Source organism: Anopheles gambiae, chromosome X (assembly GCF_943734735.2).
Source record: "Anopheles gambiae chromosome X, idAnoGambNW_F1_1, whole genome shotgun sequence".
NCBI lineage: Eukaryota > Metazoa > Arthropoda > Insecta > Diptera > Culicidae > Anopheles > Anopheles gambiae.
The window spans coordinates 3,160,411-3,184,673 of NC_064600.1; the positions used below are offsets into that span (position 1 = coordinate 3,160,411).

At 46.7% G+C, this 24,263-nt stretch overlaps 2 protein-coding genes across 9 annotated transcripts in view; one reads left to right on the top strand and one right to left on the bottom strand.

The window, feature by feature from the left end:
* LOC1272074 (pituitary homeobox homolog Ptx1) overlaps positions 1-19,060 on the top strand; it is a 58,362-nt gene extending 39,302 nt beyond the window's left edge. For all 8 annotated transcript variants that reach the window (XM_061663674.1, XM_061663681.1, XM_061663663.1 and 5 more), the window contains one exon: positions 12,139-19,060. In XM_061663674.1, the coding sequence (XP_061519658.1) occupies positions 12,139-12,741 (603 nt within the window). In that variant the 3' untranslated portion in view covers positions 12,742-19,060. The remainder of the gene's footprint in view (positions 1-12,138) is intronic.
* A 1,388-nt stretch (positions 19,061-20,448) lies between these two features.
* LOC5666834 (uncharacterized) lies at positions 20,449-23,028 on the bottom strand. The gene is made up of 4 exons (XM_001687712.2): positions 22,704-23,028; positions 22,486-22,619; positions 22,280-22,403; positions 20,449-22,203 (listed from the first exon to the last, which is right to left on the bottom strand). Exons 1-4 carry the CDS (start codon positions 22,995-22,997, stop codon positions 21,400-21,402), a joined length of 1,356 nt encoding a protein of 451 aa, XP_001687764.2. The 5' UTR covers positions 22,998-23,028; the 3' UTR covers positions 20,449-21,399.
* Positions 23,029-24,263: the final 1,235 nt, after the last annotated feature.

Below are 24,263 nucleotides of genomic sequence, written 5' to 3' on the forward strand. Positions count from 1 at the left end.
GATTCGGTGGATTTAGATTTTTGTGATGCAAATTTTCACGTATACCATCGAGAAAGGAAGCCCCGGGACACACATGCCGTGTGTGAGCATTTTTATGTGTCGCGCATCACTATCACACACAATGAAACACATTGTTCCTTCCAAGGATATAGAAAAGAAATTGATTAAGCCTCTAAATTGCAGCGGAAACGATGTGATAAACACTAAATTTGCTTCGCGCTTGCACGTGCATCAAGGTCCGCATGATAGTCACATACACATGATTCACTCCAACCGGTTAGAAATTTCCCTCCGTTGGCGGAAGTTTTTTTTCTTCTTCTTCTTCCCACTGTCGTTTGTTTTATTTGCTTTCCAGCAAATCCTCACCCGAAGCAATAAAAAAAAAACAAAGCAAAAGCGAAGCTCCATCACACCGAACGGAGCCGCAGGAACCGGCTGTAAATCCCGTAAACACATCAAACTTTTGCCGTGCAGTTGTGCGAACATGAACGGACCAAACCGGAGCCCGGGTCTTGTGCAGCGGCATGGGCCGTCTTTGCCATTGCCAGGGGGCACCAGCACAAGAAGACATAGTGCTTCGACGACGTGTGGTCTGGGGTTGGCCCGAAAGTGGCCAGCGAGCCGGCACTGGAGCGCCGGCCAAATCATTAATCTTGGTTCGATGTTCGCAACAATCATCGCAAATGGCCTCCGGGTTTTCTTTGCTCGGGGCCCGGGCGGAATGGGGGGGGGGGGTGTGGCCATTACTCCGGCGTGCAGGATACGATGCGACCGGGCAGCCGGTCGGTTGGTCTGCGCACGGGGGGAATTGCTGCGATTGAAAATCCCAACACAACGGCAAACCGATACACGGTCGCTCTGTTCGCACATCCGGCGATTCTGTTTCGGGATGCGATTCTAGCGCCCGGCACACGGCCACTAAAAGGTAGTTACCGAAAGCCGTTGGCAGGACACTTTCACCACCCGGTACGCCGCCGCCCCAGCACACCGGCAGATATTGGAAATGGTGTCGGTGTGTGTGTTGCCGGTGTTGTAGTTTTGTTGCAATTTCAGCAAAGCGCCATATTTAATTTACCGTGCCAACACACCAGCCGAAGGCACTTTTATGGCCTTTCGCTTGGTTTGATGCTACGTCCGATTGGTCCGTTCCATGCTGCTAGCTGCAGCCGGGGTTGACGGTGGTTAACCATTTCACCGGTTTTTTTTTTTGTCTGCCCAGTGCAGCTTCAGCAAATCTGTGTTCGAAAACTTTTAGTTTTCACCCTGCTCCGCCAAATCGTTTCCGTTTGCTTCCATCGAGATACTGCAGCCGTCGGAGTATGGTGCACTAGTCCGACACGGTGGTTAAAAACTTGTTGATGAGCTTGAACCGGGTGGGGGGTTATAGTTTATTGTTAGTGGATTGTTGCTTGTTTCACGGTTTTAGTTTTGAGTTACGGCGAGCGCTCGCTGCAAGATACAAAACGGTAGAAAGTGATATAAAACCCGAAGCTTTATTTCGATCGTTTAGTGCTGTGAATCAATCATGTTTACCGGGTACTAGTAGCTGCGAATGACAGTTGGACTGTGGATAGTGGTAAATGTATAGAATGCACTTATCCGATTTTGATCGACTTTCTACAGTGACAGTATAGCCACAGAAACGACTGATTTTCATTCGATTCGATCTATTATTATTATTACTATTATTGAAAAGCTACCTAAAAGGACATCCCAGAGATGTAGTTAAGTACCTTAGTAAACCAATTTGTCGCGATAGTAGCCGCTATAAATGTTTTAGGCCTGTTGGAAGCCCTGCTTAAAAATTAATGTCCCTTTAAGCCGCACTTTGAAGTGTGCAATTGAAGCTAGCAACAGAAAGTCGCTCGCTGAGATGCTTGCCAAATCGAGCTGCGAGTACGATTACGGCTCGACTGACAGGTCAGCTTGACGCAGCTTAATACCTCAGCAAAGCGCCCCCAAACCGTGCCGAGCTCTGGGCAGATCTGCGAGCAACGAGCATGCATTAAACAACGTTTTCAGCGCGTTTGCTTTAAGCTTCCGCCGTGCTTTTAATTGTACATGATGCAAACGATAGTTTAGCAAACAGACACCAGGTTTGCTTTCAAATTCTTGTTTATTTCTACTTCTGTTGGCTACCTCTAAGGGCAGTGTGTGTTCACTGTTTGGGCGAGGACACTAGCAGAGACAGCGAACCTCCTTGTCAGGTTCGGTCAATATTCGAAATCAATTCTGTGTAATCGCTCCCCTCCCTACCCCGTGGGAGCCTCAACATTTAAACAAAAGTGAAAATTATTTTATCCACAACAATGGGCGAACTTGCGCGGCAGGGGATGAATCGCGCGGCCATGTCAAAAGCCTCAAATCGTACGTTTAATGAAATTTCATTTGCAATTAATCCCCATCCCCAACCCACTTTCACGGCACGGGAGCGGCTGCTGGCAATTGTTGTTCGATATAAATCAGGCCCCTCCACTGCCTCCCCTCTACCCATGCACAGCGTTGTGTGGCCTTTTCAGGGTTTATTTTTCGTTGTTGTTGTTGTTGTTGTTGGGAGCTTGCAGCTTCGCCATTATTCATCCGCGCAGGCAATTGTGACAGTCCGGGAGGACCCAATCCCCTCCCCGGCCAACATCAATCTGCCACTATGATGCCACCATATTTATTGTCGCGGCTTTTCCGTGTCACGGCTTCCGTGTCCCGGGACAGTGGCGGCGCATTCGGTGCCTTTTTGGTGCAACGGGGCTCTTGACAGCCGGGTGTTGACAGCTTGGCCAACCGGTGGTGCACTTTTCGCGGTGGTAATTTTGTGCTCTCGTGGAAAGAGAGAAAGAGAGAGAGAGAGAGAGAGAGAGAGAGAGGAAAAGGAGAGGTTGGAAACGAGCGGGCGCGACAGGGTCGATAATTTTATGTTCAGGCCTTCCCTCCCCTGCTTCGTCGCCGCTGCTGCCTCACTTTATTAGTGTTTACGCCTTGATAACATATCAAACACGGGGCGGTATTTTTGATGATAACGGGTGAGAGAGCATCATGTGTGGTGGTGGTGCCTCTGGTTTTGCCGGATGGTATTTTTTATTATTATTATTTTCTATTTTGTTGAACTGCGTTTGGAGGATTTTCGGGGAAGGTTAAACGACCCCAACGCAAAATTCGACTGGCAGACGATTGAGGCGAGCGGTTGGTTGCCTGGGGTGACTGTCGTGACACAGTTCGATATCTCCCACTGACGTAGGTGGCATTCTTCAACCGACGTCGCCACGACCAGGCACGGATTTGAAGGAAAGCAATAAGCCATCGGCGCAACACAGCGAAGACCCGCGACCGTCGGCATATCTGAAGGACTCGGTAGCACGGCGGCAATGCACTTACTGATCGGCAAAGATAATTACCTATTCGCGTTGCCGTTGGTGCTGGTTGCGCCCCTGCAGCCTCGGTAGCAGTTTGGCCGCAAAGATGGTTCCGCCAGGGAGCGCACGCTCGTCCCCGGGGACTTTACCCCAAAAACACCGAAAACGTCAGCTTGACGTTGAGCCGTTCCGTCGTTATCTAAACTGTTATCATTATGTCGGGGATGTGTCTATATATCTCCCTCTCTCTCTCTCTCCCTCCCCAGGAGCGCTTCTCGGTCGCCTTTCGACCAAAAACTAGTTGACCAGCTCAAGCCACAGTCCCACAGTAGCCTCCAGGGGGGGGGGGGGGAAAGAATGTGGGGATTGGTGGAGGTTAGGGGGGGGGATGAAGAACAACACATGGAGCAAGAAGGGATGATAAAAATTTGTGTTCGTTATCAAATTCGGTAGCTGCTGCTGCGCGCCCGTAGAATGTGTTGAAATGTGTTTGCTGGGCTGCCCAGTTGTGCCCCGGAGGGTTTTGCCTTTTGTTTGCTTGTCTGTTTGTTTGTTTGTTAGCTTTTCTTTTTCTTTTTATGCATGTGTGTGTGTCATGTCTAAACAGCTCCCGACTATGCTCTGCTTTCGGTGGGATCGTTGCTGAGTTCGTCACTCCGGTAGCTAAGGGAGCCGGGCGTTCGGGCGAGGATTCAATCGAGGATCTAATCTACCGGAGTGCGCGGCCCCGTATCAGCTGTCCGGTTTGTTGTATCTCGCGCTCTCGTGCGGCGACGATGCCAGATTTTTATGATGCAAACTGAAACGCTCATGCATAGCTGGGCTCAAGGGAGGGGAAGGAAGGGGTCGTGCGACCCGTCTAGCAGCGTTGTGGTGTGATTGAAAATAATTGTGAAATTAAGGCGCGTTTGGTCGGGCAGAAAATGTTAGACTTGAACGTCGACACTCGGCGGGTACTGCGAACCAGACATGGAGGAAGGGAACAAAATCTTGCAAATATTTATATCCCACCACTTAAGCGTAAGCGTAAACACGTTTATCCGATGATCCTTGCACTTGGGATTGCTGCTGCTCGAAGAGTGGAAGCAATAGGCAGCAAAGGAAGGCAAAACGAAGCGCAATCCCGGGATAATGAGGTTATGTCCATCACTCACTTCCCAGCCTGAACGACCGCCATGATTGTTTGCACTTTCGCTGCACTTTCCGTTTCCTCACGCTCACTCCACTCATGCTTGCATGCACTCTTGCAACAAAATACAAAACAATAAAAATTCGTTCAAGTGGGTATTTCTTTTTGCATTTATATTTTGTATGTGTGTGTGTGTCCCAACAAAGTCGCGATCTCGCACTGAACTTGAGTGCTTGGACGAACATTTCGAGTATGTGTGTGTGTTTATGTATATAGGTATAGTGCAAGCCGTACTTCACTCGCTTGTAGTAGAGAAAGTTGATTAGCTCATAATGACCGGGAGAAATCGTGTTCCGCACTCGACTACGCCTTAGCAACTGCACTGTCTCGATCTTCGATCTTCAATCTTTGTCAAATTCACAGCTTGACCGCACTGTTGCCCGAACAATGCATTAAAACCCCCCCAATCGAACAGTTCTTTTTTATTTTTAGTTTTTTACGCTGCTACCAACTGCTTTACCGAAGCTTATTTGTGAACGGTTTAATGCAAACCACTTTACTTAATACCTTCACACACCTCCTCCATTGCATTGCTGCTTTCTGTCGCGGCCTGTTGCAAAGTTCAAGTGCACCATGCCCGGACAAAACGGGCCCACTTCATGCCCGGTCGGACCAGTGTCAAATCGATTGTCACGTCGCTCGCTTACAATGTACTGGGCACGCTCTGTTGTCGCGGTTCTTTTTAACGCGATACGAGATAACGACACCGAGCCGCAGTAGCCGCTTGTTTGTCATGTTTTAGGCGTGTTTAATGCATTTTTTTCCCTTCCCGCAAAAAGGTTGCTGGAGCAGGTGTGTCCAACACTTCTAACTCGCAGCAAACCCCCCTCTGCCCAGATTGATAGGCTGTGCTCATGATTGATCGGTGGAGAAAAGTTAGAGTGAATAATTTCTGCGTCAGCGGTGCGTCAGAAAATTGCACTGCACGAAAATAGATAATGCTTAATTACCTAGTGGGAAACATGAGGGATAATATTTAGCTTTTTTATAACAACCGGTTTATAGATTTCTACGTAGATCTGGTCGTCGACCTGTTGTAAGATCTCCTAAGTCATTGGTTTTGGATGAGGAAATTCGTTTGTTTGTTTAAAAAATCATCCAAACTATTTTGATTTAATAGAGTATAACCGTACATTCTCCCGAGCGGTTCCGTGGTACAGGCGTCAACTTGTACGACTTAATAACATACTTCCGTCCTGGGTTCAAGCCTAGAATGGGGAGCCGTCTCCCCGTAGCAAAGTTTTTTAGACTATCTGGCCGTGCGTGGTAATAATGAATTAATAAGTCTCTCGACAGCCTGTAGTTTTAGGCGGGCCCTGTCCGCGTAGGATGTTGTTACGCCAAATAGAAGAAGAAGAAGAAGATCCGTATAATCTCTGAGCCGTTCATTATTATACCAACTGATAGAAGGAGAACATTCATGTTTTTTTTTAAACCAACAACGCTAGACATTATCCCTCGACATTGATCTAAATAAATAATGGTTCTAAGAACATTCAATCAATTCCAATATGTAAACGGAAGTGTTCGTTTATATGAAATACTAATAGAAGCAAAATTCTATCAATAGGGTCCTTCACGATTCTAGTCAGTTTTTTTGTACGGAGTTTGACAGTTGGAGGCTCAAATCATGTAAACACTCCGTACAAAACCACACACAAAACTAGCCTGCAATTTTCAGTCTAGATTATTCTAACCTTAAAGCTAGAATTAGATTCGAGTACCTGCTCGAAAAATGGCAAAACAAGATGGTGTTTACATTTATCCCAAGGTGCATTAAACTGATCTGGTGATGGAATCCAGAATCAAAGTGCATGTAGTTCAGGTCTCATATCATGTTTTTTATAACCAAATTTGAATATCACTTTTTGGCAGGATGGGTGAAAATTTTTGTTCAAACAAGCTTTCTGGAGGCTTGACGAACACACAAAACACTTATAAAATCTTCATTCAGAAACAGAAGCGATAAAAATCAGCCTTCTAAATTCATACACCTTGGGATAAGCCCACCTGTATATTATACACACTTAGATAGCTGCTCGAAAACTGCTATACAATGCAAACAGCTGACAGGCTGAAATTTAAGCCTACGAACTTAAAACGGAAAGGGCCCCAATATTATCTAAACTCACCCAAAGCCGCAGAGCGACATCTTCAGAGTTCCTATCTAATCGAAATCGTAGATCCTCTTTGGTAGAAATCGTTGCCATTCGTTGAACGTTTCAATAAATGTGTACATAAACACCTTTACTTTAATTTTTATTAATTATGTTTGTTACATTAGCGTAATAGTTACTAGTTATTTGGCAAAAAAAGTGATAATAAATGGGTCTGGAGTCATGTAGCTTACTCACTGTTGTCTGTTGATTGGCCCAAGTTGGTCATGAATCAGTGAATAATGCTTCGAACGGCTAAACGCGGCAGGATTTGAAACTATCTCTTGTTAACTTTTCTCTCTTTAAAATATAACATCTATCTAGCTTGCATAATACAAGATGAATTCAAAACGACACAATAATTGATGAGTTTATCTCGCCGGCCGTCACTGTCCGCTAAATAATGGCTTACCAGTGCTGACTGACCGTAACTTTGCCTCCCCCGGTCCCCGGCCCGATTAGCATGTTTTGCACGTGTGAACCGCCCGCTCGCAAGACTCCCTCGATCCATCTTGAGAAAATTGTGATGCACGCTCGGGTTCCAAAATTAAGACATTAGTAATGGTTCATTCGTTTTCAGCTTCACCGAGCGCGCGCGCGCGCGGGCCTCACAATGCATGGGCGCATCCAATTGGCACGCGTCACGCCGGCCTCAGCGAGTCCTTCTCGCCACACATTCAGAGAGCCGGGCCGCTACGCTACAGCCGAACGAATTCAATTGCCACCAACCACCACCGGGCGGTGCCGACGGATGGGGCATGTAATACATTCGTTGTTGTAGTATTTTTTTTTAAATGTTGTTGGGCTGATGCGCACACGCTTTCCTCCAACAGTGCGATTCTACGGCTCATTATACGCCTCATCAACGGCATATTTTGTGTGCTTGTGTGCTTGTGTGTGTGTGTGTGTTGCACAGCCCCGACGGTATATAAATAAAAGTTTTTCTTTGAGAGGTTTTTCCCATGTCCTGACGCGCCGTTTGGGAGGAAAAGCGAACTGAATAGAAGCCAGAGGAGATGAACAACAAAAAAAAAAACGTTGAGACGAACAATCTCTGACAGCGGGAAAATACGAAACGGACCAATAAAAAGTGGCTCCGTCGAAATGTATGTGCGTGTGTGTATGTGTGTGTGTGTGGCTAGGGAAATAAAACGCATCCAATTTTCCACCATCATTTCCTGGTTGGGTATTGCTCCCCGTTTTATTCGTTCTTTTCCTTTTTGCACGCTTCGTCGAAGGTGGCTTAAGGAAACGAAACGACATCACACACACAAAAAAAAGATGAGGAAATGTAGGAGAGTGGAGAAAAGTGGGAAAAAGAATAAGGCGACCCTCTCTCTAATACTCATAGACACATACACACACACACTAAACAGCACACGCACGCACCGAGAGCATTTTCACGCCCAGAGGACGCCACGCCGCTGCGCCCGCAAGGTAACGAAATCGTTAATCATGACCGAGGATTACGCTTATAATCCGTTCGGCAAACAAAACCAGCCCCGGGGCCGCCACCCGCCCCGATGATGGAAGAGCGTGGGTACCCGCCGCGACACGTGCGGTTAAATAGGCGCAACTAAAAAGCGCATCCTTCGCGGGGTTCGAAGTTGATTTACTCTAGCGGTGCATGAAAGTCGATTAAAGTTAACGAGAGTTTAATCTCGTGCATACCAATACAACGCTCGGCCCGGGGCCAGCAGCGACCTGCTGTGTGATTTGTGAGTTTAGAGCACATCTTTGCTACTGTAGTTGCTGTGTTCGTGCGCTTTTGCTTAGACGTGCTTGTGCGTGCTACTGGGTCCCGGCCGGGGGAGAAAAAACACAAACTGCCAGTGGAACAGAGGTGCCAGTTTCGTTATGAACCCAGCAACTCTGCAACTCTTTTATGGTTTTGTAGCAGTAGGCATCTTTAAGGCGAAGTAGTAGTGTGTTTTTGGGTAGAAAATTCTATGCTTCATTATGTTTTACTCTCCAAGTATCATCATCCCCTCCTCCGAAACGTAGCACTTTATGAGCTAGCGTTTTACTACTGTTAGCGTCGCGCTACGGTGACTTTTTAATGCCTACCGGATGGGAAAAATGGGCCCTTCTTTCGGGGTTTTTGTGTGGCAAAATATGTGTCTTTACCCATCTTCGCTTGTTTGTTGAGCGTTGCACAGCCTGAAACTATACAACAATAAGTAATTCATAATTGAAAAGATTTAGATTCAAAAATAAACTACCTATCTACATGTGTAAGATGTGCTCGAACTGCATGAAGCGTTTTCTGTCAGTTGGGTATGGGAGCTTGAATGGAAAGGAATTGTTGATGGAGTTAACATTTAGAAGTCAGTATGCGAATAATAATGTTCTATGAGTAACACGTGATTGCTACTCCAAACTTAGTAACAAGTAAGGTTCACATATTGTTTCAATAGCGAAACTACATCCAATAACTATCTTTACAATATTTTAGAATATCTATAAATAATATATTTTATAATAACTGTTCTAAATCCGTAAGCTATTTCCGGTAGGCGTATGCTATGTATGACCACTAGCAGCATCCAAATGGACTTGCTATTTTGAGTTTGATGGTAGAACTCGTACGCTATGTTAAAAATACCTTTTACTAGCCTTGCACATACATGCGCAATCTACTGTCATGACTGGTTAGTAGCTATTTGAAGCGACAGTTTTTTTTTGTCAGTTGGGAGAGATGTTTCTTGCAAAGCGGATGTAAGTACCTTGTACCTTGGCTTGACGAAATACTATTTGATTGTCTTTTCCCGTGATTATAGACATTTATCGCACGCAGCAAACAAATAACTCGGCAACCAGTTCCTTCCGTCCTGCACCGCCCTGACACACACACACATTAATAAATATGAAAAACCAAAAGGAGTGTGTTTCGAGTTATTTTCCATAATAATAAATAAATCTACTAATAGAAACAAATCCCCTCATATTTATCTATCTCCGGATGCTGGTTGCAGCATGCTGGCGGTAGAGATTGGTGGCAAGCCGTAGACGCATACATCGACTACGGGAAAAATGCCCGGTGTGTACGCGCGCGCACAAACGGAAACAACGGGAATAGTTGGGTATTGAGAGCGACAGTAAAATAGGTATTTCCAGGGATTATGTTAACCGAACGTAGAGGATTTCATTGCAGATGGCTTTCGCCATCCATACCGATGCCATACACACACACACACACACACGCAGAGAAAACAAGAGCCGATGCGTCGCTGGTGACAGCCCAGACCCAAACGCGCTGGCCGGGGCTGGTGTTGGGTTTGGGGGGGGTGGCCTCTGCCCAGCCCAGCCTGGTACGGATGTACGGTGGCGGTGTAGCTTTAGGGTAGGCTTTTCACATATGCTCCCGGTATGATGCATAAATTTCAGCGGCGAAACGACGACGAGGATGAGAACATGGGCCCGGACACCGGCGCTTCTGATTGGAACCGGGGGTGGAGCTGGGTGGTCTCGGCACGGGCACGGAGGGACCAATCGTGCGCGGGTGGCCTGATTGCATTGTCGTCAGAAATCGCACATTTCCATATTTCCGGGCGAATGCCTGCCCACCGCCCCGGCGTAGTAGGCAGAGGATTGGCATGGCCGCTAGCCCAGTGAGCACGTAGCCTGCGAATGTACGGGGCAAATGGCGCCGGCTAGCGGGAGCTCCACGGAAGGCTCCAGCAAAGGGCGTTACATTCGCATGCCGCACTGTGTACGCCTTGTGTTGTGGATTTGTAAATTTATTCGATTGACTGCTACGAACCGGGTATTGGTTGGTTAAATGAAAGATATATAGTGCTGAAAGCCGATGCGTTCGTGCCTGCCAAGCGTCCCGTGGAAGGCACCGGCAGTTTGGACGCAATCCACGCGCTTGTTACAACGGCGAATCTCGGGGCCTGGGGTCGTGTTCGTATCGGCCCGCTGCTCTGGGGTCTCGTCCTGGGACGCAAGCAGTGTTGCAACACGGACATTTCACGAGCTTTTTTCGAACTGAATGATGCGGGGCCACTTTTACGGAGTCGGTGCCAAAACGCTTCCTTTGGTGAGGACACGGCAGGCAAGGGGGTATGTCTTTAGTGTGATGTAGTAGCTGCAACGCGTTCGAATCGAGTTTGAGCGAAGAGAGCTTTCAGAAACATGGGAAACTGTCTAAAAAATCGCAAAAAAAGATCCTGAGGTTCTGGAAAAATAGTAATTCTAGCTGTTTTGTAAATGGTAAGTTACATCTTGTGCCAACTGTAAGCGTTTGGAGGGATTTCAGTATGCAAATGTTGTTGCGCAAAACGCCACCTCACAGCCTCCTGTGACTCTGGAAGACAAACTTTGTAGGTTATTTGGGTTTGATAATGCCCTGCATTTGTCGTAATGCTAGTTTTCATCTTGTTTTGTTGATATCTTTCTATGAGTTATATTTGGAAGACCATGTGTTCACTGTACAATTTTACAAACAATTCAATAAAATTGTATTGTAAGTTCAATTTAAGACATATTGGTCATGGACTTCTACAACATTACCTTCCTAATAATATCGATTTGGACGCATCGGACTATAACTAAGATCGTTTTGATTTTAGCAAAGTGTTTTCCGTCGTAATTACGATACATCCATGTTTGAATTCTTCGCAATTGGAGAAGTGCTGGTATGCCAGAACATGCCTCATCATACAGAACAGACAGTAATCCAAAGGATCAATGTTCAGGTTAAACAGCGTGGATATTAAACTTCTAATTTCTTAGTGTTTCTTAGCACTATTTTATAGATGCTGCACGTTTTCACGGAGCCAAAAAGTGAAGTCATGGCGTTCGTCGTTTGGCAGCTTGACCAGAAATGGGATTCAAAATATCTCATTATTTGGATCATTCCCATTGATTTTACCTGATGGAAAATGATTTGATGAGATATTTCAAGTGTCTCTGGCAGCTCTTAATGCTATTGTTCAGGATCTTCATCCAGAATTGCTTCCAAAATCAGAGTTTAAGAGTTCTTCATCTTCTAAAACAAAATTGCCTTTTTCTAACCGGGAAAATCTCTTGGAACTCGTACGTTCAGCTAGAGCATGGAACAACTTACATTAATAACAGAGCCGTTGAACAAACTTGGGATGCTGTGTCCTGGAAATAACCCCAGAAAACCTTTCCTAAGATCTGTTTAAACTATATTCTGCCAGGAATTATTATTTTTTTCATTTGCAAAGACATCTTATGTTAAGAAAGCTTTTAAGTATGCCTACAAATGAACTGCATTGTTTCTGAACGGCCAATTCTTAGGCTCTAAACATTGAACTAGTCACTAGTACGACGGCTACGTCTTGGGGTCATAGTTATCCACTGTTACGCTTTAACAAGGGTAGCTCTATCACTTTTTAACTTGCAAACTATATATCCTCATCATCTGTTCGATCTCCTTATAAAGTGCTGCTTTCTTCCCGCTCTTCCATCCCCGCAGGTATGGTTCAAAAACCGGCGGGCCAAGTGGCGCAAGCGGGAGCGGAACCAGATGAACGCGATCGCGGCGGCCGACTTCAAGAACGGGTTCGGCCCGCAGTTCGTGCAGCCGTTCGCCGACACCGACACGCTGTACTCGTCCTACACGTACAACAACTGGGCGAAGGTGCCGTCCCCGCTCGGTGCCAAGACGTTCCCGTGGACGGTGAACCCGCTCGGCACGTCGATCGTGTCGACCAACCACCACCAGAACTCGATCAACTGCTTCAACACGTCGGCATCGTCGGTGGCGGCCGGGATGGCCGGCACCGGCACGATGCTGCCGGCTAGCATGGGCACCGGCCTGACCGGCACGTCCGGGGCGACCGGCGTGTCGCCGACGCCGTGCCCCTACACCACGCCCACCAATCCGTACATGTATCATCATCGCGCCGCGGCCGAACCCTGCACGGCCATGAGCTCCAGCATCGCGACGCTCCGGTTGAAGGCGAAGCAGCACACGTCCGGTTTCTCCAGCCCTTACTCCGCGTCGTCGCCCGTCTCCCGCTCCAACTCGGCCGGCCTGTCCGCCTGCCAGTACGCGGGCGTCACGGATACGGTCTGAAACGCGGCCAGCGCAACCACCAACCCGCCGAACCCGTTCGGCACACTGCTCCTGTTCGTGTCGCAACCGTCGCCGATGCCACCACCGTCGCCGCCGCTCTCCCTGGCGGCGGTGACACCGCAGACCGCCACCGACACCGGCCCCAGCTCCCCGATCACCCAGCAGCAGCCAGCGTTGCAGCAGCAGCAGCAGCACCAGCACCCTCATCATCATCATCATCTTCATCAACCACTGGCAGGCGCGCCACTGTTCTCGCTCCCGAGATCCGCCCGACAGCAGCCACAGTACCCGGTGGAGCAGCTGTACTCACCGGACCACCATCAGTACAACCATCGCCATCAGTACCAGGCGTCGCATCAGTCGCAGCACCACCAGCACCAACCGCTGCAGCAGCAACAGCAGCAGCAGCAGCAGCAGCAGCAGTATCAGCAGCAGCTAGCCTTCTCCACTTCCTTTGCCTCGGTCACGCCACCGGACCTGGACCTGGCCGGGGACGACGCACTGCACGGCGGGTCGAACCCTACCTCACCGACGTCCTCCTCCCCGATGGCGGCCGTGTTCGTCGTCAAAGGACAACTGCCGACGCACGAGTACGGCGGCGCTGCCGTTGGGCGGGGATGATGATAATGGACGACGTCAAGGAAGTGGGAGCAGCAAAAGCCAACAACAACAACAAGAGCAGCAGCAGTAGCAGCAACAAAAAAGGGCCAGAAACAACATCCTAGTCGCATTTCTCCCCTCGGTACAGTGTGTTGAGCGATATAAAAATAGACAGAAAGATAAGGTGAGATATAAGATACAGTAGCGCTGCTGGAAGGGCATTGGAACGGGGCAGCAAATGAGCAACTTACACAATAGACATACACACACACACACATACAAACCAATCTGCTTTGCCGCGCACCAATGTCCCCCTAGGCAACGACGGACACCACCATGAATTTCCAAAGTAAAACAACGAGCGTTGTACAAAATGATATTTGCATTAATCTGAGCGAGGAGGTCGTCCCACCATCAACCGGCGCACGAAACAAGATTGTGATGAGAACGGACGTTTGTGTCATGAACTACTCCATGAGCGCTGATTGGAGCATCCAATGTTCTCCCAATGTTGCTTCCTGTTTTTTTTCTGGAGGAAGTAGAAAATCTTCAAATCTTCTTCTAGTTGCAAGCAACGGTGTCGTCTGTATCTGCAACCCAAACATGTGCTGGAGGTTCTGGCTCACAGCAGTCTTCTGCTCTGCTGCTAAAATACTCTGCTCAATTAGTCCGCACACGCAGTATACCTTTTAGTAATTATGTACATCTTGGCTTTATGGTATGAGTGCGCGATCAATTTTGGTTATCCTGCTAATGGTCGATGCTGGCGTCGTTCTGGATTAGGCAAGATGGAGATGCTCCTGTGTCTATCATACTGTCATTTGTTATCGAAACGAATTTAACACGCACAATCAAGCGCTCCTGTGCCGTACTCTGTTCTAGGTGTTACTATCAAAGTCTAGATGTTCCAAGAAGTACAGTTCGCAAACAGCACCATTGGCAGATTGGGTGCCATGTTTGTTGACAGCTGTTGAAACACTCAGAACAAGCATTCATCAGTTTTGGTTTTTGACTGTGAAGATGAAACTAAGCATTTGACTCATGACTTTTGAGGATCTTCGCATCTATGATAAGTCTTTTGCAGTGCTCAACTCCTCCTAGATCACAAAAAAACATGTTTCTCAATGTCATACAAAAATGTTTGTGTGTGTGTGTTTTTTTTTAATTTGACAGTTAGTAGATGTCATATTTCTTTTACACTGCCATTCTCTTACGAGTGACGAATGGCAAATTTCAAACCTTTATTGGCTGTAGTGTGAACCACCTTATTATTCTACGAGGACGAAGAGCCCTTCAACTGATTGTGAGCGGAATTTTGCGTCATCATTTCGCGATACCAAAGAGCGCTGAGCACGGTAACATGATTAACAGTTGAAAGCAGCCCTACCAAACAGTCAAAAAGCGGAGGGATGCAGAGGCAAGAGCCCACTTTTGACTAGCAAAACCGCGTAATAACAATAGTAATGTAAAAACGGGATAGAAAACACGGGCAAGGCGGTTTCAAGCGCGAGCGGTTTCCTTCGTAATGATCAAAGAGCGCGAGCTGCCGGCTGGCCTGATGGGTGTTTGTTGATTTATTTATTTTCATTTTTGCCTCCCCTTTTTTGATTTCACTGCTCCTACCACTCCCGCCCCTCCCCCTTTTCCTCTACCCCTTCTTTACCCTTGGGTACACTCAAACACTTGCACACACGCACACACGCTTCCGAAATCGGTAAAAGTGACATCAAAAGATTGCAACACCCCGCGGGAGTGCGCGCGCGCACGTGAGTTAGCGCCTCGCCGAAACCAGAAGCCCAATTTCACCCCACTGTCCCAACCCATCTGCTTCTCCATCTCCCCTCCCCCCCCCCCCCCCTCTTCACACCCGTTATCGGTCTTATCACACCCCGAAAGAGGGATTAGTAAATTTCGGTATCAAAAGTTAATATTCACCGTCCCGGCCGGCCCGACCCCGGCCAATGGGCCGGGTGAGCGATGCCGGGGGAAAAGGGAGGGAAAGGTTTGTGTCGGGTGACGGACAGCAGCGCGCCGGCACCAGCCCACAAAGCGCCCCAAATCCTTCAACCAGAGCCGGCTGTCGGCTGTCGGCTTGTTTCAAGAAAGCCCCCTATTCGATCATTTCCATCTGCCTGCCACCTGCTTGCCTTCCCTCGTTGATTGAACTCGCCCTGTCAGCCCCGACGCCCAATCCGAAGGGCGCGGTACAGATAAAGCGCGCGGGTTAATTAATTAAAACGCTCGCTGTGTGTAATCGACGCCGCGCCGTTTTCGAGCAGTTGAAGGATGGGAACAGTTTAACCCGTTCTGTCTGTGTGTGTGTGTGTGTGTGTGTGTGTGCTTGTTTTGCGAAAACCCAAAATGGCCTCATCATCAGTGTCCCTGTGCTCATACACACACACACAAAGAGAGACAAAGACAGACATTATTGATCTCTATTTGACATTCGAAATTAGGCGCTGGGTATCCCTGTCGCTGGAAAACCGGGCTGCAGTTTGTGGAAGTGACGTATGGTTTTTTGCAAATTTGTTTTTTTTTTCATTAAAGGCGAACCATTCTGAGCTAAACAGCAAAGTAAAATACTCGGATACAACCGCCAAAAAAATGGTGGTAAAAATAATTAAGAAAAAAAAAACTCATTGAATTCCGAGCGGCCCAGCAACAGGACGGAGCTTACTTACAAAATGAACGCACAGGAAATGCGCACTCGAAGCTGTGATACTGCATCGCGGCAAAGCAAAAAAAAAGGGGGGGGGGGGCGGGGGGGGGGGTATGCAAAGTTTTCCCCTGCTACCCCATTTCACTTACTCAAATCGAACGATAGTTATGCTCGGTAGAAGCTACCCCCTGTTCGAAAGGGTGTCGCGGTTCTCTTCGTTTGATGCACTTTTCCGTAAATAGTACACGCCGCGTACCGCCGCGTAAATGCTGGTGGAAGCTCACGCAAGCGGGTACATTATGGAAGAAATGGGCGAAACAAAACAAACACATTTACCCAATGATCTACTCAAACTAGCCGATGGACAAGCGCAACAGAGATTCAATGAGAAGAAGAAAAAGCTTAGCCGACGGTGCAGGTGGTGGTGGTGGTGGCGGCGGCGAAGTTGTGGTACGCAACGGTACAGTTTAATGCAAAAACAACAATAAAATATAATAATGAAGAAGAAGAAGAAGAAGAAGAAGAAGAAGAAGAAGAAGAAGAAGAAGAAGAAGAAGAAGAAGAAGAAGAAGAAGAAACTAGTACGATCTTTAACAAGAGCGAAACAAGAAGAAGAAAAAAAAACACTACAATACAAATTATTATAATTAACTGCAGTACATTTAATGGTAATAATACTAATAATAATATAAAATGCTTTTAATCATATCCTGAAACTGTAAAGGTAGGTGCGGGCGGGGATCGATCCCCCGATTGCTCTGCTCGATCACTCAAACTAAACTAGTGGCCGAGGGTGGGACGAGGCAAGAGAAGCAAAGCAAACAACAACAACAAAAAAACAAAGGAAAACAAAGCAAGAAAAAAGATAGTAGTCAAATGCGTTTGGAAAAGGGCGCATCTTCGTTTTCTTTTTTTTTTCTTTTTTCTTCACCCTGTTCCAAGGCGGCAGGGGTTGTAGCTACACCAAACTTAGTCGAGACTTAGTATATACATAAAAAAAAATTATAAATATATATATATATATGGGCGTATGTAAGATGTTGCGGCTAGCAGTGATTTGTCAAAATTTGACGTTTTATTCACACCTAAGTACACTCACGTTTGCTGACTGTTTCCGCCAACCGTTTGCATAGTCCCACTGCCGCTGCGGGAGTGGCAGCCATGTACATAATGCTACACGCAGAAAAGAACAGAAAAAAAAACAGGAATGGATTATGTGCCGCTATGTTTCACTTGGTCGAATACTATCCGTTTCTAGTAAACCGAATAGCAAAAAAAGAGAGAGAGAGAGAGAGAGAGAGAAAGCAAAAGTATGGAATAAAAAACCGAGAAACAAACATTTTGTTCGCGCTGATTAGTGTCTCACTCAGAGGAAACATTCGTTCCGGATGCTGTACTTCCGAAACGAAAACCAAAAAACAAGGGAAACCCGGTGTCGTGCAATGTGCAATAAGGGACGGAAACGGAAAATACAAACAAAACAGACGCCGCTAATCATTTACTGCAATTTACTGCTCTTTTTCGTGTCCACAATTGCACTCGTAGAAGGAAAAGACGTTAATAGACAGTAAAGCACACTACAGACTACAGGAAAGCGTAAACTACAGACGACACAAATCGTTGCAGACAGCTTTTTTTTCTCGATCGGATGCGTGCGTGTGAAAGGGTGTGTTGAGTTTTTGTGTATAGAAATCTAAATTGGCGCTAAATGCATTCAGAACGTTTGCGACAAAGTTGAATCGCAAATGTGTGTGGATTAGAAAGAAGAAAAGTGAAAAAAAACAGCCATTAAAGCTCGTAACTAGATTAACGCTTCTTTCGAAGCTTTTACCTACCTACGTACACTCAACCATGCACACGACACTCGCATGCACTATGCGTGTGTCTGTCATCTTAATAATTTCCAGAGTAAACCCTTTTTTAAAACCAAAATAAAATATTTTTCACAACATATCCTTGAACGAATGAGTGTCATGAGCCCTTCGAGGAAAAACTTCCGAAAAGTCAACAGAAGCGCATGGTATATCTCTTTGCAGTGAAACAGGAATTTAAATTTAATAAACAAAGCAAGAAGAAAAAAAAGCATACACAGACACACACATACAAAGCAGTGAAAGACAAATAAGATAGCAGAACTAAAAATTGGAGACGTTTAGTCGAAAGAAAGCGCGGGGTAAAAAAACAAAACCTGACGAATGAGAAAAACTGACATGATCAATAACAGGGAAAAACATGAAAAAACGAAGCAAAAAAAAAACAAAAAAAAATAAGATAAAAAAAGTTGTCAAGTTTTCTTACGTGCAACATGCTGCAAAGCGGAAAAGGAAGATGTAGGAAGCAAACATGTTGGCTTTCAATTCCCTTTTTTCTCCCACACGTATTGCAGGAGGGTAGGTGTAGGAGCGGACGAGACACGTGGGGGGGCAGGTCAGAAATGGGAATGGAAGGTAGCTGCTGCAATAGTGTAATTAGGAGTGGTACAGCACCGGCAGCGTGGTTTGTCGCTCAGGGTGCGAAAATGCGGTCGCATCCATTCTAATCTTAGTACTTTGTATTTTAGTAATTAAAAACGGCTATACTGAGTTGAACCGAATCCTACCGTAGTACTCGTGTCTCCCGTTCCCTTTGCCGATGCTGCCGATGCAACCCCACAAACCCCATCTCAGGCCGGGCATGGCGACACAATGATGGTGAGCGATCTGTGCCGGTTTTGCCACGGTGCGAACGTTTTGTTTTGCTTTCTCCTTCTTTTTTTTTAAATTTTACCAGGGAAGAGAACAAACCTTCCATCCAATGCTTTTGGTAGGCGAACACTGGTTCTTTACGCTTTGATAGCGTATTTGTGTTGCTATAGTTTCTTTTCTTCGTTTATTTATTTTCCTATACGTGTAGTAATATGGGGCCAGCTGATGTTTAGCTCGACTATCTTAGATCGGTACTGCTGATGGTTCTGAAATTCGGTTCTTCGTTCGCACAATACACAAAAAAAGAAAACAAAAAAACATGTATAGAAATATCCCAGTCTAATATTTAAATATAATAAAATCATTTTCACTGAAATATTCTTTTCATTCCTCAATGCTTTCCCCGTTCTGTTTACTGCTTTGCACATTTCCGGTGTGTTTTATCATGTTCTGAGCCTGGATATGGGTTCTGTAGGTTCTGATTATAGGTAGGTTTGTTCTATTGATATATTTGTCTGTTTGACCAAACCATTAATATCACAATCAACTACCTTGGTTTCATTCTTTATTCACTTCTTGTCACTCTTTTAAGGTACTATTTGACTTGTTTCACTTGCTTCTATTACTCTGTCTCCAAATACAAATTGAATCCTAACATAACAAGAACCATCCCATCCCAATAAAAGTAAGAATGAGCTTGTGTGGGTTTTTTTTTATTGTTCCGTGTAGCGTACAAAAGGTTGATATATCAACACGCGTAAAGATCATCAACATCCGCAATGTGAAAGGATTTTTTTTTATTCAGTAACATTTTAAAGATAAGGAAAAGGCAATAGAGCCTTCTCTTTCTGCTGATTTGTCCCTTGTAACATCAACGTGTGAGAATGAAAAGTGAGAAGAACTTAAACAGTGGAACAACATTCCATTAAAACGCACTATTAATATATAATTGAATCTAGCATATAACAAACCTAATCGAACTATGTTAATTATAAGATTAACAAAAAAAAAAAACAATTAAACAAATAAACTACACAAATAAAGTCCTGCTCAAATAGTGAAAACAAAAAAAAAACAATACTTCACAAAAAAAAAAAAGGTATACAAGAGTGATACAGAAGATGTAAAATAAGAAATTAAAATAGGGATGCGAACATCGAAAACAAAGAAAAAGGAACAGTAGGAGAAAGAGATAAATTGGAAAGAAATCAATAATGACAAATTTACATTTCTTCGTTTTGTTTTTTTTTTCTTCTTCTAAAGAGTTAACTAAGCAGTACTGTAAGCGTAGGTGAGATGACACTAAATACGAAAGGGAAAAATGCAATCGCTACAGCACCGTTGTAAATGGTCAAGTTTTAGTAGTGCAGGGGTAGATGTGAACAATACTCGAATGAACATTACAACCCAAACAGAAGCATGGAAACACTAAAAACACTACTTCCTGTACACATATCGCGTATTTCATTCTCACCGGTCGAGCTCGTCCTGGATAAGAGTGTAAGAGTAGTAAAACAAAAAAATATATATGAAAATTATAAAGAAGATAACAAAGGAGACACGGAAAACGATAAACCTTCTTTTTTTTCTCTTTTTGAACTAGAAAGTTATCCATTTTCTACGCGTGAGTAGCGGCGAGGAGACAGGTAGGGGAAAGAGACTCGTAAACCCGACAGGAACAAATGTGTTTGCAAAGAATTTAAAGAAGAAAAACAACAACAACAAAAACCAATCTATGGATAATAAAGTCAAACAATGTAAAAATACAAAAAAAACATTGTCATTGTATTTTACTAACGCTTCAAATGTCATTCTAATGGTGTTCAACCGAACCCGAGTGTATGTGTGTGTGTGATATGTGAAATATTTCTCGCCGCATCGTGCTGTGGTGTCATGCGTTCGAAATGGTTTCATTTGGTATTGCAAGCGCCTAAAGGTATGCAATTTACCATGCAATAGCAATTGTTATACGATTTCCGCTCGCCATGAAGCGGCACAGCAGCTTACAAGCGTAATTCGGTTTCATTTCGCGAAAACTCATAAAACAAGCTTCCAGTAGCGGCAGCCGCACTATTACTATTCGTAGAAGTACACGTGGCTATCGACAATCAAACCCATCGATTGCTTTATGTTCCCTTTCCCAAAATAAGGGAATGGATTAGAATTTGCTTGTTTGTAAGCGATTGCTTCGTTGTTTTCAACAACCCTTTTTACGGTAAAACTAAGCAAACGCAACCGATCATCAAATCAAAGGCCCGAAGCAAAGCGAATCTTTAAGGTGAACAATTTTGCTGCCTTTTTTTTGCACCACTTTTCATGCGCCTGCACTGTCCTCAACCCCTACACAGCCGCTGTACACAAACATATTTTATTGCTCGTGAAATTTCGGCCGCTCTGTGGGTACAGTTTCTATAATGCCTAAGCGTGAATTGATGCATATCATAAAAATACGCATCATAATAAAGCCACACCCTCGTTTTTGCTCTTAGTTTTTTTGGTAAAAGCTATAAAAAACAACAACCACATCGAGTGAGAGACATGAAAGCAATATTCCATTATTGTGCGTATCAGTTTTGCTCGCAGTTTTTTTTTTTTTTTTTGTAGCAGCAAGTATTGTAACGATGGATTTGGATACTTTCCACCGTAAAAGAATGAAAACCAAAATCCAATAAAGTTGCATCACAACGGCACACGCCAACGGGAACGCCAGTGAAACTACTGTGCGAGCAGGATGCGGGCGTAATTGCGGGCGAGCGCGTCCGACCGGCCCGACGTCCCGTTCGCCATCAGCTTGTGCCAGTAGCGGTTGATGTGGTACGGGTAGACGATCCGCAGATGGCACAGCAGGCCCAGGCTGGCCGTGTACAGCAGTATCGAGACGGGCAGCCGGCCGTCCAGCCAGCGGACGGCGGGCGGCTTGCGGAACCGCTCCGACCGCATGTACGCCAGCCAGCCGAGCTCGGCCAGCTCGGTCAGGGAGAAGGTGAACAGCAGATAGTTCGGAAAGCAGTAGTAGGCTAGGCCGGCGCACAGCCCGCCGGCGGCACTGCGGACGATCGGCGAGGGACGTCGGGCGGCCAGCCCGCAGTTGACCGCTTCGTAGATCGTTTTGTAGCAGGTGATGAAGCCGAACAGGCCGAGATCGAACCGGGTCAGCAGCAGTTTGCCCAGCGCGACCGGATCGGTCAGCAGCATCGGCATGCGGGGCAGGAAGTTCTTTACCAGGCTGATCGCGAGACCGATGTAGACCGAGCGCATCATGGCCGTTACGATGTGCTGCCGGCAGGTGGTGGTGGTGCTGGAGGACGCCTGACTTGGGTCAGCTGGGTTGACGTGCTGGCGGGCGCAATGGTCATCTGGGTAGGTGCTGGCAAACCAGAACCGGTCCAGCTGCAGCGATTGGCGGGCCGCCATAATGCCCGCACTGAGCGCGGCGAAGATGGCGGTCGCGTACGGCCGGGAGGTGCGCAGGTGGGCCACGAGCGGACTGTGCGCCCGCCGGATCAGGAACTCGATGTACTGGGTGCAACACAGAACGAACGCGAGCCTGCTGTTTATACCATTCGAAAAGAGTTCTTTACACAGAGTAACTTACCATATTGAAGAGACCAATGCCCTGGGCACGAACGATGTGGCGCGGCAAGTAGCGTGCCGTCAGCCCGCCAGCCAGCGACGGTACCAACACGAACCAGGCCGCCGGAAAGCGACCCATACATTTGCTGCAACGCCACCAAAATAACACTCCGCATCAGTTGATGAAGCGAGTCACATTAAAGAAATAGAGAGAGAGATAGACCTTACTAGAACAGACAGAAGGCGAGGAAGCTGCCGCCCGTCATGGGCAGTCCGGCCAGGATGCAGCGCGCGTACTGCCAGAAAAAGTTGCGCCACACCTCCGGATCGGACCACTGGCGGATGCGGAACAGCATCGGCGTCTGCCGGGGACAGACAAACATTCACTGAGACACTGAGCGTCACGCCAAAACCGTATCCCCCCCCTCAATTCACCCGATACGTACGACAACCGCTGGCAGGTAGTGGCGCAACCCGCCCAGCACACCCTCGACGAGAAAGGTGCACCAGGCGGCGGCGCAGGTTTGATCGGGATGCAGCATCTCGCGGCACGTTTTGTCCACCGTTACCAGCTGGAAGTGTTTGCTCAGCTGGCCCATCGTTGCGCTTGGTTTTTGGCGTCGCGACTGGTGCCCCAAGAATATATCGACACTTTGGCACTGGTACGCTCGCTCGCGGTAAAATGGTTTCGCGAGCCGGGAGCAGCGCAGTATACGTACCAGGAAGCGTGTGTGCCGCATATGGTCCGGTGAAGGAAGGTGAACCTTTCTAGAATAAATTGACCAACAAACTCGCAACCGATGTGCAGTTTGTGAGCACACACACACACTTATACGAACAACCATCAGTAGTTGCAGCGGGCTCTTTGTAGTGGGGTGTGTCACGTCGTAACAGTCGAGGGAAAGAGGAGTTTGGCGAATCAGGTCAGGTCAGGTACCCACAGTGACGAACCCTTTTTGGAGCGACTCTCTTGTAAAACCACAACATTTGAAATTCAAACTTTTTGTTTCTTATTGCTCGCCTATAGAGATAAACCTGTATCACAATTAGTAATGATAGGATGTTAAACTTAACAACAGTTCAATGAGATCATAACACACAATTTAGAATCAATCATACAAATAGTGTTGCGCCTAATGAATCTTTTGAAATTCATTCCTATATACGAATCTAATATCTAAAAGCTAACTTATCTCTAAAGATGCATGAATCTTTGACAATGACGTACTTCATCGGGCTCAAAAAAATTAACTAAATAACTAAACATCGATTCAAATCGTGTTTGTAGTGATGTGCTCTCTGGAGTGTACCCACGACTCCGATGTGACTAGTCGTCCGGAGTCTGAGTCGTTCGGGGTCTGAATTGTCCGGAGTCTGAATCCTTCAGAGTCTGAGTCGTCCGAAGTCGTATAGTCATCCGGAGTCGTTCGGAGTCGTCCGGAGTCGTCCAGAGTCTCCCGGAGTCGGAGTTGTCCGGAGTCGTTCGGAGTCGTTCGGAGTCGTTCGGAGTCGTCCGGAGTTGTCGGAGTCGTTCGGAGTCGTCGGAGTCGTTCGGAGTCGTCCGGAGTCGCCCGGAGCCGCACGGAGTCGGAGTCGTTCGGAGTCGTTCGGAGTCGTTCGGAGCCGTCCGGAGTCGTTCGGAGTCGTCCGGAGTCGTCCAGAGTCTCCCGGAGTCGGAGTCGTTCGGAGTCGTTCGGAGTCGTCCGGAGTCGTTCGGAGTCGTCGGAGTCGTTCGGAGTCGTCCGGAGTCGCTCGGAGCCGCCCGGAGTCGGAGTCGTTCGGAGTCGTTCGGAGTCGTTCGGAGTCGTTCGGAGTCGTTCGGAGTCGTTCGGAGTCGTTCGGAGTTAGAGTCTTCCAGAGTAGCTGTCGTCCAGAGTCTGAGTGATCCGGAGTCTGAGTCTTCCAAAGTCTGAGTCGTCCAGAGTAGTGATGGGTAAAGTTGGCAAAAATCCGGAGTAGACTCCGATCCGACTCCGATAAATTCGGAATCGACTCCGGAAGGTAGG